This window comes from Rhea americana, unplaced genomic scaffold, assembly GCF_003343005.1.
Source record: "Rhea americana isolate MKP2758 unplaced genomic scaffold, rheAme1 scaffold_198, whole genome shotgun sequence".
NCBI lineage: Eukaryota > Metazoa > Chordata > Aves > Rheiformes > Rheidae > Rhea > Rhea americana.
The window spans coordinates 342,747-357,075 of NW_028186127.1; the positions used below are offsets into that span (position 1 = coordinate 342,747).

The window sequence follows — 14,329 nt, forward strand, 5'->3', positions numbered from 1 at the left end:
TTCCATGTTTAGGAGAATGAGTCTAAATACCTGCTGGCTTTGCAAGATATTCAGGGCAGAGAAAAACAGGATCACTACCAAGTAAGTAATGGTAAATACTCTTGTATTCTGCAACATGTACAGCTGTCTGAATAGGAGAGAAAAGGAAAAGATCACAAACTTCACAGTGCAAGTTTCCTGCTCAGGCTTAATATCATGCACAGTACGTAGCATCTTCACAGCTGCCCCGAGTGACCGCCTTTAACAGAGCCAGTTACTTTAAGGGAGCACAAGTAGCACACTGGTAAATGCTGAATACGTGCGTGGGTCCCACGTAGGCAGCTGTGCCCCGGGGCAGGTGAGAGATGGGGCTCAGTGTCTCCTGCAAGCCCAGGAATAGTCAGGACTTCAGCCAGGGTGCAGTGCCAGGGTGCCTGGAAAGCCCCTATCCAACGCATCAGAGAACTGGGCATCGGATCACGTACTGCATCGATTTATTGACTGCAGAAGAAATGTCTTCTGCAGCGAGCACTGAGGTGCGTCTGAGGCGTCCCGAGGCTGCTGCCCGGGTGAGGTTAGGTGAGAAGCTGAGGCAGCATTGCCCGCGGTGCCTTCCGGGGAGGCTCCTCCGCCACGCAGCACCGGCTCGGCCCCAGGGAAACCGGTGCAACCTGGCCAGGGAAGCCCCTCGCGCTGGGGAGGGTGCAGTAAGGGAACTCCCACGAGGTGTTTCAGTAGCATTTTCTAGTTTCAACTTTTGAGTTCTGGGTATTAAGCTTCATTTTTTTTTTTAAGAGAATGTTCAAATTTTTCAATGTAAAGAATATTCGCCAGTAAATTCTATCATGTAGTAGTACATCAGTGCACATCAGTGCAGCAAAAAGATTACAGCCAGGACAGCAAATAAATGAGCAGTATTAATACAGGTCCTAGTAACCCATGCTCACATTTTCCGAGTTTAAAAGGAGGAAAAAAAAAAAAAGAGTAAGAAGGTTTTCCCCCAGGGTCAGCTGCCCCATCAGGCAGTGTTCTTTCTGCTTCACAGATCGATGCTAAAGRCAAATAATCAGAAACGGTAATAACGCGCACTGCTGCTGATGCTCAGCAAGACGGACCAGATCAGCACTTACTCTATACAGAGTAGCGTTGCTGACAGGGGTAAAAAGTTACCTGCGTCAGTAACAGCCAGTATGACTCAGAAGCAGCTCTTAAAAAAGGGGGGGGGGGGGGAAGAGAGACTAAGATTCTCACTTCCAATAACCACACAATTCATGAGTTTACAAAAAGAGAAGMCCAATAATGCATGAGAAAAAACATCTTTTGACAAGACACAGGCATGTATTAGCAAGAGTTACTAGAGAGCTAACACCACAATTCGTTTGCGGTGAAGTTCCCATGACACTGCATTTTTCTGATGAGGATATCAGACCGATCAGGTGAGCCTGATATAATTCTCTCCCTTTCTCTGAAAAAAAAATATCAGCTTGATAAATAAAAGGGTGATCACCAATTAAAAAGGCTGCAGATCTACTGACGGCTGTTGTGCAGGTAACACCTGTGAAGCATCGCACAGCACTCACACCAAAGCCAATTTTACTCTTAAGTTGCATATATACACTTATATCTGAGCTTCGCAATATTGAGTAGCTGCTGCTAAGATCAGCAGCTCACGTGACAGGCTGTGCCCGGGGAGAAGAGCCATCTCCTCCCAGGTCTGCCCGGCACGCCGCTGAGCGCGCCTGCCGGAGTGCATTCCCTGGGTTTTCTACTGACAGAAGCATTTTTAAGTTACCAGAACTTAGGTCCTGCAAAGCTCAGGAAAAATATCACCTAGTGTAAATGGAGCCATGGTAATTTACATTCACTTGCAGTTTGGCCACCAAGTATTTATTTTTCCTTAAATTGTTTAGTCTCTCACCTCACTGCTTTCATACTCTTTCCCAGAATCAGCCAAGAGACTCCTACAATCTTGTGAAATTATCGCTTGAGAATAACAAACAAAAAAAAAATTCGTCTTCAGGCACCTCCAAGAGCTATGCCTGGATTAGTAACTGTGTCATGCTCGGCTATAAACAACTGGAGATAGAATGGATAATATGTCCCCGTACGGCTGAGACTGTATTAACCTTTCGTTATTTGTCTTCCCTTCAGAGCTCCAGATCTCAGCTGATAAGTCAGCTGGTAACTTGGACCGTAAAGGCCCATAAACATTACAAGACGATCTGGAGCCCACAAAGACTCTGCTACTAAATACAAACCTAATCCTCAACATTTCATTAAACAACTATTTGATTCCTGTCCCAGAGTAGTTAGTCTAGAAAATTAATGTTTTCCTTTCGCTTATCCAAATAAGCATATGCCATTTCCCCAGGAATTACATGGAAGTATCTTGAGAGGGAACTGAACGTTTAGGAGAGTGAAGAGAATACTTTCTTCAGCATAGTTAGCACAGGATGCAAGACATGCAGAAAAGCCTTTTAAATGCAAAATTCATGTATATCACATTTAAATTAGGGGAYGGATTTTCAATTCAAAATTTCAATTTGTATAGCGGGCTTTAGCCAYAGCAAGCTATTCCTCCTAATGCTGCAATAATCTCCTTTTTTTCCTAAAGGGTGTCTTTGGAGGAAGTTCTCCAGTGGTCTCAGTCCTTTGAAAAGCTGATAACRAGTAAATGTAAGTAACTGTTTTAACCCTAGTTGGATTTACTGGAGGAGGAAAGGGGGGGGGGGGAGTTTCCATAAATGAAGGTCAAGAAGTCCTARGACAGGGTACGCACAACACTGCGTGTGCAGCTACTGCAGAGCCACCTTTTACGCGACACGCCTAAGAGGCGCTGCCGCCTGGCCCCCTGCTCAGGTCTGAGATTTATCCCGCATAGGTTTTACTCCAAAATTACGTCTTACAGTTGTAAGCACTGGTCATGCTCGACAAGCAACAGCACTGAGTGAAGCCTCATAAGTGTTCTCCTGGCTACAGACATTTTACCAGCTCTGTTATATAATTCTGTACAAAGCAGGTCAGATGCAATCATGACAAAAACAAAATAAAAAAACCCTCTTTACTAAGGTTCTACTAATTGCTACCATCAAACCCTCTTACCAGGTGTTTCAGAGATATATCTTYATGTACAAAACTGCTTATTTATTGAAAAAAGCATTCTTAACTGCTTCACTTTATACAATTAGAGCAATGGGGGAAAGAAAAAAAAACAAAAAAGCTTAGGAAGAAAGGGAAATTAGCCTGAAAAGGTTTATTTAATTTTATGCATATCATGATTACTTGGTACACATGACATGCATGAATGATACCTCCTATGCAAAGCTGGAGCTGGAATTTCAAAATAGTTATCAGTCCTTGGATATATTTGATAGTGTTTCTGCAGACCAGGAAGCACAAGGCTTCCCATGCTCTGCCTCTGCATAGTGAAATGGCACTGACATTGAAGGGAGCTCTGCACACCTAAAGAAATACTTCCTTAAAGTCTAGGGCTCTGGATCAGTTGGAGCATTTAATTCCTCACTTTGTTATAATCTTTCTAATAACAATAYTTATAGGTGTAGAATGAAGCATTATACTGCCTTGTAAACATCCTTACTGCCTTCCAAGATCTCTAAAGGTAACGCGCACCCACACAGTACATGAAGTTTGACTTCTGAAATATTTACAGACGGTCCTATGATCTACAAGACCTACTTGGAGACAGAGCACAGTGATGAAAACATCAAGTTCTGGCTTGCTTGTGAAGCCTATAAGAAGATCACGTCTCAAAGGAAAAGGATTTTGGTGGCCAGGAAACTCTTTACAAACTACATTCAAGCCCAAGCTCCTAACGAGGTGAAATATCATAACATSAGCTGTTTGTTTCCTTACTAGAGGAGTCTGAAGTGTGATGCGGTTTACAAAATGCAATGACAGATGCTCGCACTCCTATATACAAGAGGGTACCAGAGACCTTTGCCATCCGTCCTCCCCACACCTTCTGCACCCAGAATTTTCATACTGCCTCCACATCTTTGTGGACAGGCAAACCTTACAGCCAAATCCACCAGGGATACAAGCGAAAGGCACAGATGTGTACAGAACCAAGTTTTTGGATCTCCTCTTYCCAGGATGTGATCCAGGGGCCACTGATCTCATTTCAGTAGAATTTGGGTTAGGCCATTTTTGCATGAATATGTTAGTCCACTCTCTGCGAAAGTAAAAAGAAACAAAGTCAAGTAAAAACCTTTAACCAAATCCTGTCCCTTCAGAAATCTGGCCAGAAGGTTCCAAAAAACGTTAATCATTTTCTGCCTACAGCAGCACTGTGTTTAGGGGAAGTAGACTGGATTTGTAWGTGAAGTGTTCAATAGCAATTTTCCCCCCCCCTGGAAAGTGGCTACACAAAAAAGCCCAAGTCATTCTTGCTCAGCAGGTCATGCTCTACAGCCTTGAATTATCTCTGCTTACTACTCTTTTGCTTTACATCTGCATGCCCTGGCCTGTAACAACTTAAAAAAATCATCATAGATTTTCTGGTTTATGCAAAACCATAAAGCTATTAAGGATTCTCAAAATATAATCTCCCTGTTGACACCGCAGGGCAAGCCAAAAACAATCTAGCTTCATTCCCAGATGGTGTCTGAGAGCATTCTCAGCTTTAAACAATTAAAATACTCCTACTAATCTAAAACTTTAGGAAATTTGAAGGCTTCTTGCAGGGGTTTTAAATCACAATTTTAAAGGCAACACATTTTTGTGTCTTTTTTTGATTTCTTATTTTTAGCATATGCAGGCCATAAGAAACTCAGCAAGACACTCATTTTCAAGAGATGTCAGTATYGCCAACCACATACTCATTTATCAAAAGTAAAGCCTTAAATCAGGACAGCTAAAAATAAGCTGTGTGAATCCCCCATCCCAGCCCCACTGATGTACTTGAACSTCATTATTAGCTTCCTCATTTCTAGATCTTAAGCACACACTGATTTCTTATTTCCTTGCCATTCGCTATTAACATAAAAACTAGATACCATCCTAAAATGGTAGATGTTAACGAGGATTTTAATGCAGTTTATGTTCAAAGTTCAGCAGTATTTAAAAGCTGCAACTCAAATGACTCCTCTAGAATAGCACAGTAAAGACATCTGCACTAGCTCACACTGTTAGAGCTCTCCTTTTGACTCTAAAAAAACAAGTTCACAAAAGCAATGCAATGCATCCTGGGCTAACACCCCTGCATAAAGTTCCCATGTTATTTGGAAAATTTCCTATTACTAAACTTCTCTCTTACATGTCTGCAGAGCATCTACTTGTCTGGGACAAACCTTGAGTGCAACAGAAGAGCTCTAGGAATCAGGCCTTTGACAAATATATCTGTTATAGAGACTCTACTATACCTTAATCCAGAGTCCATCATAATTTCAACAAATTGGCAGTACTGTGAACATCTGCTCATTTGAGTTCACTAGAAATCAAGAGTTATGCTTTGTATTTAGGAAGTTAATCATAGCTCTAGGAACAATTTTTAGAGGGTAAAAAGTGGCTTGGATGTCATCAGCACCTTTCAGCTATTTCTTCTACAGAATATCCTCTAAAAATATATATATTTGAAGTAGCTACTGCAACTAGTCTATGCAACCTATGTCCTCAGGACTTCTTCCTCCAGAGTCACATCCATGTTCCTATACTTCCTAGAAGTAGCAAGTCAGAAATACCTCCCTAGGGTCTGACAGCTAGGGCGTGACATCTGTATATGGCTCCAGCAGTAGCTGCTTCACCACTGTTTGGCCTCCGTTCGTTGCACGAGGCCTCACCAAACCGGCCTTTGCATGAAGGACACGGGGCAGACTGCAGCACCGGCAGCCGTTGTCACAAGCAATCAAGATTTTTGATTAGGTGCTGACTTTACAGTAGAAGGATTCAGAGGCATGAGCGTTAAACTGATTTCTATCTCACTTCATTTTTGGTGATATCTACCATACCTCCTCTCTACATCCCATATCACATAAAACATATCATAAAAATTGGTCCCGTAGGTTTACACACAGTTRTATACACACGCTTACATAAAAGGTATTCAACACATTTCACCAAACTTCATTCTTYGGTGCCCTTCCTTTTTGTGTTTCCAATGCAACTTCAGTAATGTTATTTTATGTTTCAGATTAACATTGACAGTCCTGTGAGGAAAACGATTACCAGGAACCTTCAAGAACCAACAGAGTCCTGTTTTGATGAAGCACAGARAATAATCTACATGCATATGGAAAGAGATTCTTACCCTCGATTCCTTGAATCAAAGTTCTATCAAAAACTCAAACAGAGCCTTCAGACTAATAGCAATAATCCAACAATAAGTTAAAGATTTCTTCTGCCCTGCAAGAATTTCTAAAATTTAAAATAAACAGGAAAAAAAAGAATCAGGCAGTAGATGAGTATCAACCTGCTAAACTGTTATGTTGATGTTAGAACTGAGGAGGAACTATTGTCCCCTCTTTCCTTTCTTCTCACATAGGAGAGCTTTAACCACCACTATCACCCCCCCCAAAAAAAAGAGAAAAATGATGGAAAAAAAAATAATTTCAAGAAGTTTTCATCAAAATGATAGTATGAAACTCTGCAGTCTTTTACTGAAATTCAACAGCTCTAGCGGTATATTTTCAATATTCTTAATTTGAAAGACCTGATGCATAAAAGGGTGATACTACCAGGAAATAAGCGCTTATTTGGCTACTTATAACACATAAGAGAAGAAAAATCTGCATTGCTGCATTTCCTAAACCTGTTACTTTGAAAGAATATAGTGAAATCAAAGAAAGAACAATAGCCCAAGAGGAATTCAAGTTCCACCATTTGCTTAACCTCAGTTTGTGAAGTACAGTGTTCAYAGAGTGTAGAGCTGATTTCACATTGTGTTATGATGTGCCACATATGCTACAAAAGTACTTAATCTACAGTGCTATAATACTACACATCCCCCACTAGTGTTTCATGCTTATCTCCAGGGATAAAACTCATTAGTATTTCATGTCTCTTTTTTTAGATATGGACAGATGTATTCTTTAAACATTCAAAAAACTAGATACAAGGAGAGCYGACGCTAGAGTATCATCCTATCTACAAACAGGTGTCTCCATCTTTCACTGTCATACACTAAGTGCAAAGTAGGTTTGCTAATCTATTGATCCGGCATCAACACACAGTTTATTTTTTCTTTTTGAATGAGATTCAATCTTCAAGTCTTGATTTGAGAGATTTCAGTTACAACAGTTACAACTTTTGGTGGACTTCAGCGTAGACCCTGAAGGCCATAGACAGTCAGGGGTGCATCCAGCCCCCAGTCTGCATTACTCCAAGGAATGAGGAGAGCAAGTTTCACAATCAAGTCACTGGTAGCAGCCGAGCAAGCCCTGATAGCATCACACTGATCCTCGAGGGTGACTGCACACCAGAAATGAAATATTTATTCAGATTAATTTATTTAAGGTTACTTCAATTGYGTTGCCAGTTCACTCTTTATAACAATTTAAGCTGTAACTTGCTGCCCAGCTAAAAGGGCTATATATGTGTATATATGTGTGTATATATATGTATATAYAYACACACACACACAYATATAACTTTATATATGTAAGCTTTGCATCTCTTGGGAAAAACTTAATCTTCCTATKGGRGACCCACACTATTTCATTAGACCACTTTTCACAGTAAGCTTTTACTCTCACTGAGAATCTTTTTTCTAACCTAAACATTTAACTCTTTGCTTTACAAGGCAAGCATGAAAACACAGGACAGTGCAGACAAYGAACAAACTGGGTTTTACTTTTGTAGCACCTGCCTTGTGACAAGGCAAAACTATAGCTGTCCTGTAAGACATTTCCCTTTACAGTATAATGAAATATTGAATATGAAAATATTGCTAGGGARTAACTCATTCTCTCACAAATAAATAATTGTTCAGACTCCCTGAGAAGTGGTATTGTTGTGGTGCACAATATAAATTCCTTTTGGGAAGAGAGTCATAGTGATTTATTGATGCCAGATAAGTGTGTTTATTAAGAGCTACTAAAAGCTTCCTAATGGCTTGGAAGTCTGAACCAAAGAGGGGGGGGTTGTTTTGATAGCATTCTTCTCTTACCTCCTGCATATTCCAACAAAATATATATAAATATACTTTCTCTATTTTTCTGCTCTCAGCTGTTGTCAGAGGCAATTTCTTGGGACAGATGAACTTTTGATCTGGCTTAGTATGGTTGTTCTGAAGTCTTGTTGCCCAGTTCCACTAAAAACGTTGGTATTTGTATTCTATCAGTTGTGTAAGGCTCCAGGAACTCCTTATCTACTATTTTTATCAAACACTCTTCCTGGAATTTATGCCTAAGTCTAAAGCGAGATACAAAGCAAGTGTGAGCCTAACCTAAGTTGTACAGAAGGCTTCAAGGGATTCTCAACCTTGKGAGAAAATAAATCGTTAACATAGGAGATAAACCTTCCCCTCTGCAGTGACCCTATAAACAAGGATTATCATACTAAGATGTGGACATTCAGCTCAAATAAATCCACTCGGAAGAARAAACAGAAAACGCACACCCCCCACACTCCTCCGCAGGAAACCCAGGAATCCAGGCAGGGATAGTGCAGTCGCTGCTGCTGCCGCCAACTTTCATATTTGTACATTACACTGGACTTTGGTTCGACTGCCCTTGCAAGTGTCACAGCCTCAAAGGCAAAGAAACACAGTAGGAAATATTGAGAAGCAATAGGGAACATGCTGATCATTTATCCAGGGCAAAATAAAAAGGTGCAGAGATTGCTCAGAGAAAGCACAGAGGAACCACAAACACAAGTTTTTATAGCATGAAGCGATATCAAAATAAACCCTAAGTCATGTGCTTAACACCCCTTACTGCTGCAGAGCTTATAAATTACATATTTACTGAGGACTTCCTAGAAACTACTAAAAGGCTTTAAGCTGGGGGTGGGGGGACGAGAAGTTTTTTTTCCTCAAAATATATTTATTGTTAATTGGTAAATACATTCTCTTTATTTTCCTTCTGCATTACCACACACGGCAACAACAAGGTATTTCAGCAGGTCACACGATCCATAATAACAGTAGCTAATGGCAGCAGGAGCAGCAAATCACTGCTCTTAACGTTCTCGTTAATAGTGCTTGAATGAGCTCAGATGCACTTTCCATTGACGGACAACATTAAAAGGTATTTGCTAACAGCAGCTTTTAGTGATTAATGTGAAGATAGATAAAAGGTTAAAATAGCTAACTAAGTTAGCAGAATTCTCTTTCTTCTCACTTACTAATACTTTTATTCTTTAATAATAAAAATAAAATTTAAAATCCTAACAATGGCAATTCTTCAAACACACAACGTTTGGCAAGATAAAATTTACATCAATAAAATCTACTATATCGATTAACTGCTATCTGGCCTTGGGAACGGACTATTGGGACGCCTTAAAAAGAAACAGAACAAGTAAACAAAAACTTCCTAGTGTAAAGAGCCGACAATTAGATCGTATTTAGCCTTTAAATGTGAACTGCTTTGACCTACTTTCTTAATCACTAAGGGATGAAATCCATGCTGTATTGTGACACCACAGTTTTTCTGCGTTTCACAACCACTCTTGGTGTCTAGGTGATGATAAACGGAGAGTAACAAATGCAGATGGCACATCAAGTCTAAGAGACACCAGGTAAAAATCTGCAACTAGAGTCAGAACGAAATTGCAAGAATAGCRTGTACTCTTCTTTTCTATACAAATGACTTGAATATATACAGAATCTTTGTAGTATAACCAAAATCCTTCACAGATTAAGTTATTTTCCCTCTCCTCAATTTTATCAGTTTTTTACTTAATAAAAATGCTAGATAGTTTGCTTTCAAATCCCAGGAAGAGTTATTAACAGTCTCACCGTAGGCTTAGTAATGAAGTAATATCCAGAACTTGGTACCATAGACAGCCAATTTAAATACAAGTAGAGATGTTGATCATTAATTGCAGGGCAGATGGGGATATTTAGGAACTTACATACTGAGAAGAAAGGGAAATGACTGTAGCATTTTCAGGTATTGCTAAGTATACAGCACTGTCGCACTCACAGGTCTCTTTAGAAAGGAACGTTTGGTGTATGTTCACTAAACACACAGGAGAGCACACTGGATGAAGTCTTCTAAAAAAATATATATCTTGCTGCACATGCCACRTTAGACAGCTGGCTCACGTGGCTATGGATTGTAGTCTTTTCTGGTGGTACGATGCCAAAATTTCCAATGAATCCAAACTGAGCAAGTGCTGATGAAGATGAGTTATCACATTGCCCTCTGAACAACATTCAAAACACATACTGAAAGGATGTGAATCATACACATTTTAGGATCCACTAGAGACTAAATAAAACCTATGAATTTAGGCATCCCTTAGAGAAGTCTTGATCATCAAGAGTGTTTAAGTCTGCTTAGCTTAGAATAAGACCATTTTGTTCTAYGGCAAGCATTTATCAGCATTTTAATAACTGTTTGTTTCCTTTAAAGATGCTCATGATTTTAAAATCTTGAGCTCTAATCTCTTAGAAAAGAAAAACTAAAAAAAACCCCTATAATTAAAATAGCAGCCCCCAATCACAATCTAGTTAGAGTACACAGGAGGTTATGAATCATTATTTTTCCCTCCCATACGCTAAAAAATAGGAGAAAACAAGTGCAGCACATTTTATGGAGAAATAATGTAAAACACATCAGCAGCAAGTTAAAAAGTGGGAAAGCACGTAGCATAGCACACATTCTCGTGGATTCTATACTTCATATATGTGCAGGTTCTGAGACGAGKGAAGTCTCATCACATCAGTAACAAGGTATGGGCCACGTAGGCAGAACTGTGAAATTGGTAGGAGCATGGTAGTATCATATTATGGATTCCAGATAGCATCACTTCATTGATTTTAATGCATGTCTATGTGCCCTTATAGAAATAGTGACAYAGAACCAGAAATCGTTGAGTATAATGTAAACTGTCAGCACTAAGTACATATAYATTCCGGTCTGACTCAGTCGTCTAAACACTACTACGTAACATGTAGTGTTATTTGAGATGCCCTCGGGGCACCTGAGAGGTCCTCTGGAGCAAGTGGAGGCCATCCAGAACGTCCTAGGGCATCTCGATGGCGCTGAGTCCACRCGTTCATGCAACTGAATCGAGTCAGCTTTCTCAACTATGTTAAAAGGCTTCACGCTTGTAAACTTTCTCACCCATTATCACCTCTTAAGCCATTTGCTGAAAAGCTGTTCTATCCATAACTTTCTTTTTCCTCTTAAATTGCTATCATAATTCATCTCACTGCAGCTGAGCAGGCTGATACAGAAATTTGTCTTGTACTTGGGATTTTGCAGAACTAAGTACACTGGAAGTATCCAGAGCCTCAGCAGAGACATGTACCTCACAGGATGGGAAAACAGAGTAGGTCCACCCTGAGAAACCTGTGCAAGTGCGGGGTTTTAACTATGACAAGCCCCCACGGGTGGGCCACAGACCTCCTTCACAGTCCCAGCTCTGCAGTGCCGTGTCACCTCTCTGGACTTCAGCAGTGCATGCGGAGACCTGAGGACGAGGAAGGAACCAGAGGCTGTACAGCACAAGGCCAGAGCCTCACAGGGAGGCAGGAGATAGGGCTGCAGCTTCTCCTCCACGAGCCTGTTCCCCTATAAATCCTTTTTCCCTGGAAATCCATGCCTCAGTGAGAAGCAAGTCAGAACAAGTCAAAAAACCAGAAAGCACAGCAAGGAGTTCATACGAGCACTGCCTCCCTGCTCAGCTGCGGAGAGCGGGAGCCTTCACCGGGGTAGCGGGGTATGCTCTGCTGGGCTGTCCTGTGAAACCACAGCTGAAAGATTACATCTCACAAGCATCAGAAGTGCTTATAATCAGAGAAGAAAAATTGTCAGTACACTTGCCAAGTCCTGAAGGAAAGCAGTGTTCACTACTAACAGATTTAAGCTGTTACCTCTGCTTTGTGTTCTGGTTCGCCCATCTCGCTAGTCTCGGGTTGATGCATGTTCTGGGGAATTTTTGACTTATCACTAGGGCTATTGCTACGCAGAGCACCAGCCAAGGCAAACAACTTGCTCCCACACCTTTGTCTGTAAACGCAGATTCCAGTAATCACCTCAGTAACAACAACAGGTGAATAAACGAGATCATTTTTTTCTTAGGAAATAGTTATACACATTTATTTCATTGGAGTTATTTCCTTCCTACTATGTCATGATCCCCTTTGACTTTGCTTGAGAAAATAAAAAGGTACAGAGCTAAATTTACATAAATATTCAAAGAACATTTGATTCTGACTTTTATAAAAGAAGTTTTTCATACATTTGTGATTACAAAGATAAGTGATTCATAACACATACTCTGGTAAGTTATTAACAAATGAGGCAGTACCACAGCAGTAACATTTCAACAGTGGGAACCATCAATATTTTCTATGAATTTCTCTTTACCAATGGACCAAGAAATACTCAGTTTCTAGCCTCATAATTCATAACCTTTGCAATTTATTAAAAAAGCAAAAGGCTCTTTGTGAATCATTGTCCATCCTGTTCCATTGCTCAGTTGATGTTGAAATACTCTATATGATGAAAGACTTTATCACAACACCAATATCCATAACTCCCKTAAGTCTTAGTTTTGCAGACTGCAGTATGTCAGATGTTTGCTGTGTTTCCCCCCCAATCCCCTTGGGGAGTTTTGTACAAGTACATTGTTCCTTCTTCAAATACGTGCTAATAAAAAAATTACTTGCTTAATCCCTTATCTTATTCATTCTCACTACTTCTCATTTTAGCACCAGTTTCACTGCCCTTTCTGCCAGTGGTCATCCTGCTTTCTTATCTACTCCATTAGCTCTTCAGATTCCTTCCCTTCCTATTGCCCTCCCATTACTCCTTCCATTCAATTTTTTCCAAAACATTTAACTCATGTATTTAAGGATTTTTTTTTCCTTAAGCAACCATTTTATAATGCAAGACTTCTAGCCAGTAAATTTTACTAGTTCTGGATGAACATTTGTCACTTTACAGACCCACTGGATAAGTCCGTATCCTCTCAAGAGTGACCTGGAGGGTACTGTAAGATCTCTGCCAGCTCTGTACACGGTGAGCCTCTTGCTGTGGTTTCCAGCAGGATCTGAGTCTGTCTTCATGATCAGGTCAGACAACACGTCTCAAAGCACAACTAACGCATTAACATACAACCAAGTCTTCCCAGACGCGTCTAAACAGCTTTCCTACAAGCCCCAAGGACAAACCATGGCAAAGTCAAACTTGACTTGCTTCTAGCAGCTCTCTGCTGCTCTGCAGGAGTACCTGGCCCATAAGCTGAGTGGGTCTGTGGATTTACTCACAGGCCTACTCACCTGGATCTAAACCCAGGACTGAGGTCATGAAATCACAGATACCCCAGAACATAAACCCAGGAGCAGGTCTGCAGAGCAAGTGACAGTGGGGCTGTTCTTGTTAAACTTGTGTTGCTGCAGCACCACATGGCACTCACTTCCTAGCAACACAGCTAGTGCTAACCTAGGATGAACTTGCCCAGGGAGGATGATAGCCTCGACTGTCTTTGTACTTGCAATGTGCTGGATGAACAGATCACTGGTGTTTTAAATCAGACAGTTATACATTGCTAAGTACTGAAGAGTAGGCAAAAATCCACCTCCAGTATCAGTTATAAAAGAACTAATTTAAGCTCCCTTGAAAGTCAAAGCAGTTGGTGGGATAGCCATGTTCTGTCTAGCTCTGTTTCTCCAGTAGATTTGCCAGGGTACAATATTACCAAAGCTTCAAGGATTCATAGAGCTTTCGTAAGCCATATTGATCAACGAGATCAAACAGTAAAGATGAAATGTAGCAGACAAATGACCTACTCTAATAGGTGAAAGTTTCACAGAGCATGCTGAACATTTTGCCCCTAGTAACTTAATTTGGATTTATTGACTATTGTGCAGTGGTACATGAAACTAATATTCTAATTAAAACAGACTATTTTTCCACAGCCTCTGAAAAATAAATTTCTTCATGTCGATATCTGCGCTGGCCTGCCAGTCATTTTGGCTATAAAATTAGCTTTTCCACCTAGCATCTAAAGGCTTAGAAGTGAAGTCAGCTAACTGGAACAGCTCTGCAGCCCATTGCAGGTGTTAATTCACCCTGCCTGCACTCTACAGCAGCAGCAAGCTCAGTTTTGGAGCCAAGAACTATCTGACCCCATTAGCACATGTTTATAACCGCTGCCGAGAAACTGGTTTGATAAAAGCACGTCTCGTGGTGCTGAGGTGGTTCGGCTTTAGCAGTGA

General features: G+C 40.6%; 1 protein-coding gene across 1 annotated transcript; it reads left to right on the forward strand.

Moving 5' to 3' along the window:
* Nucleotides 1–16: 16 nt before the first annotated feature.
* Nucleotides 17–8,201, forward strand: RGS13 (regulator of G protein signaling 13). The gene is made up of 5 exons (XM_085303177.1): nt 17–81; nt 2,594–2,655; nt 3,650–3,816; nt 6,128–6,314; nt 8,152–8,201. Exons 1-5 carry the CDS (start codon nt 17–19, stop codon nt 8,199–8,201), a joined length of 531 nt encoding a protein of 176 aa, XP_085159303.1.
* The last annotated feature ends 6,128 nt before the right edge of the window (nt 8,202–14,329 follow it).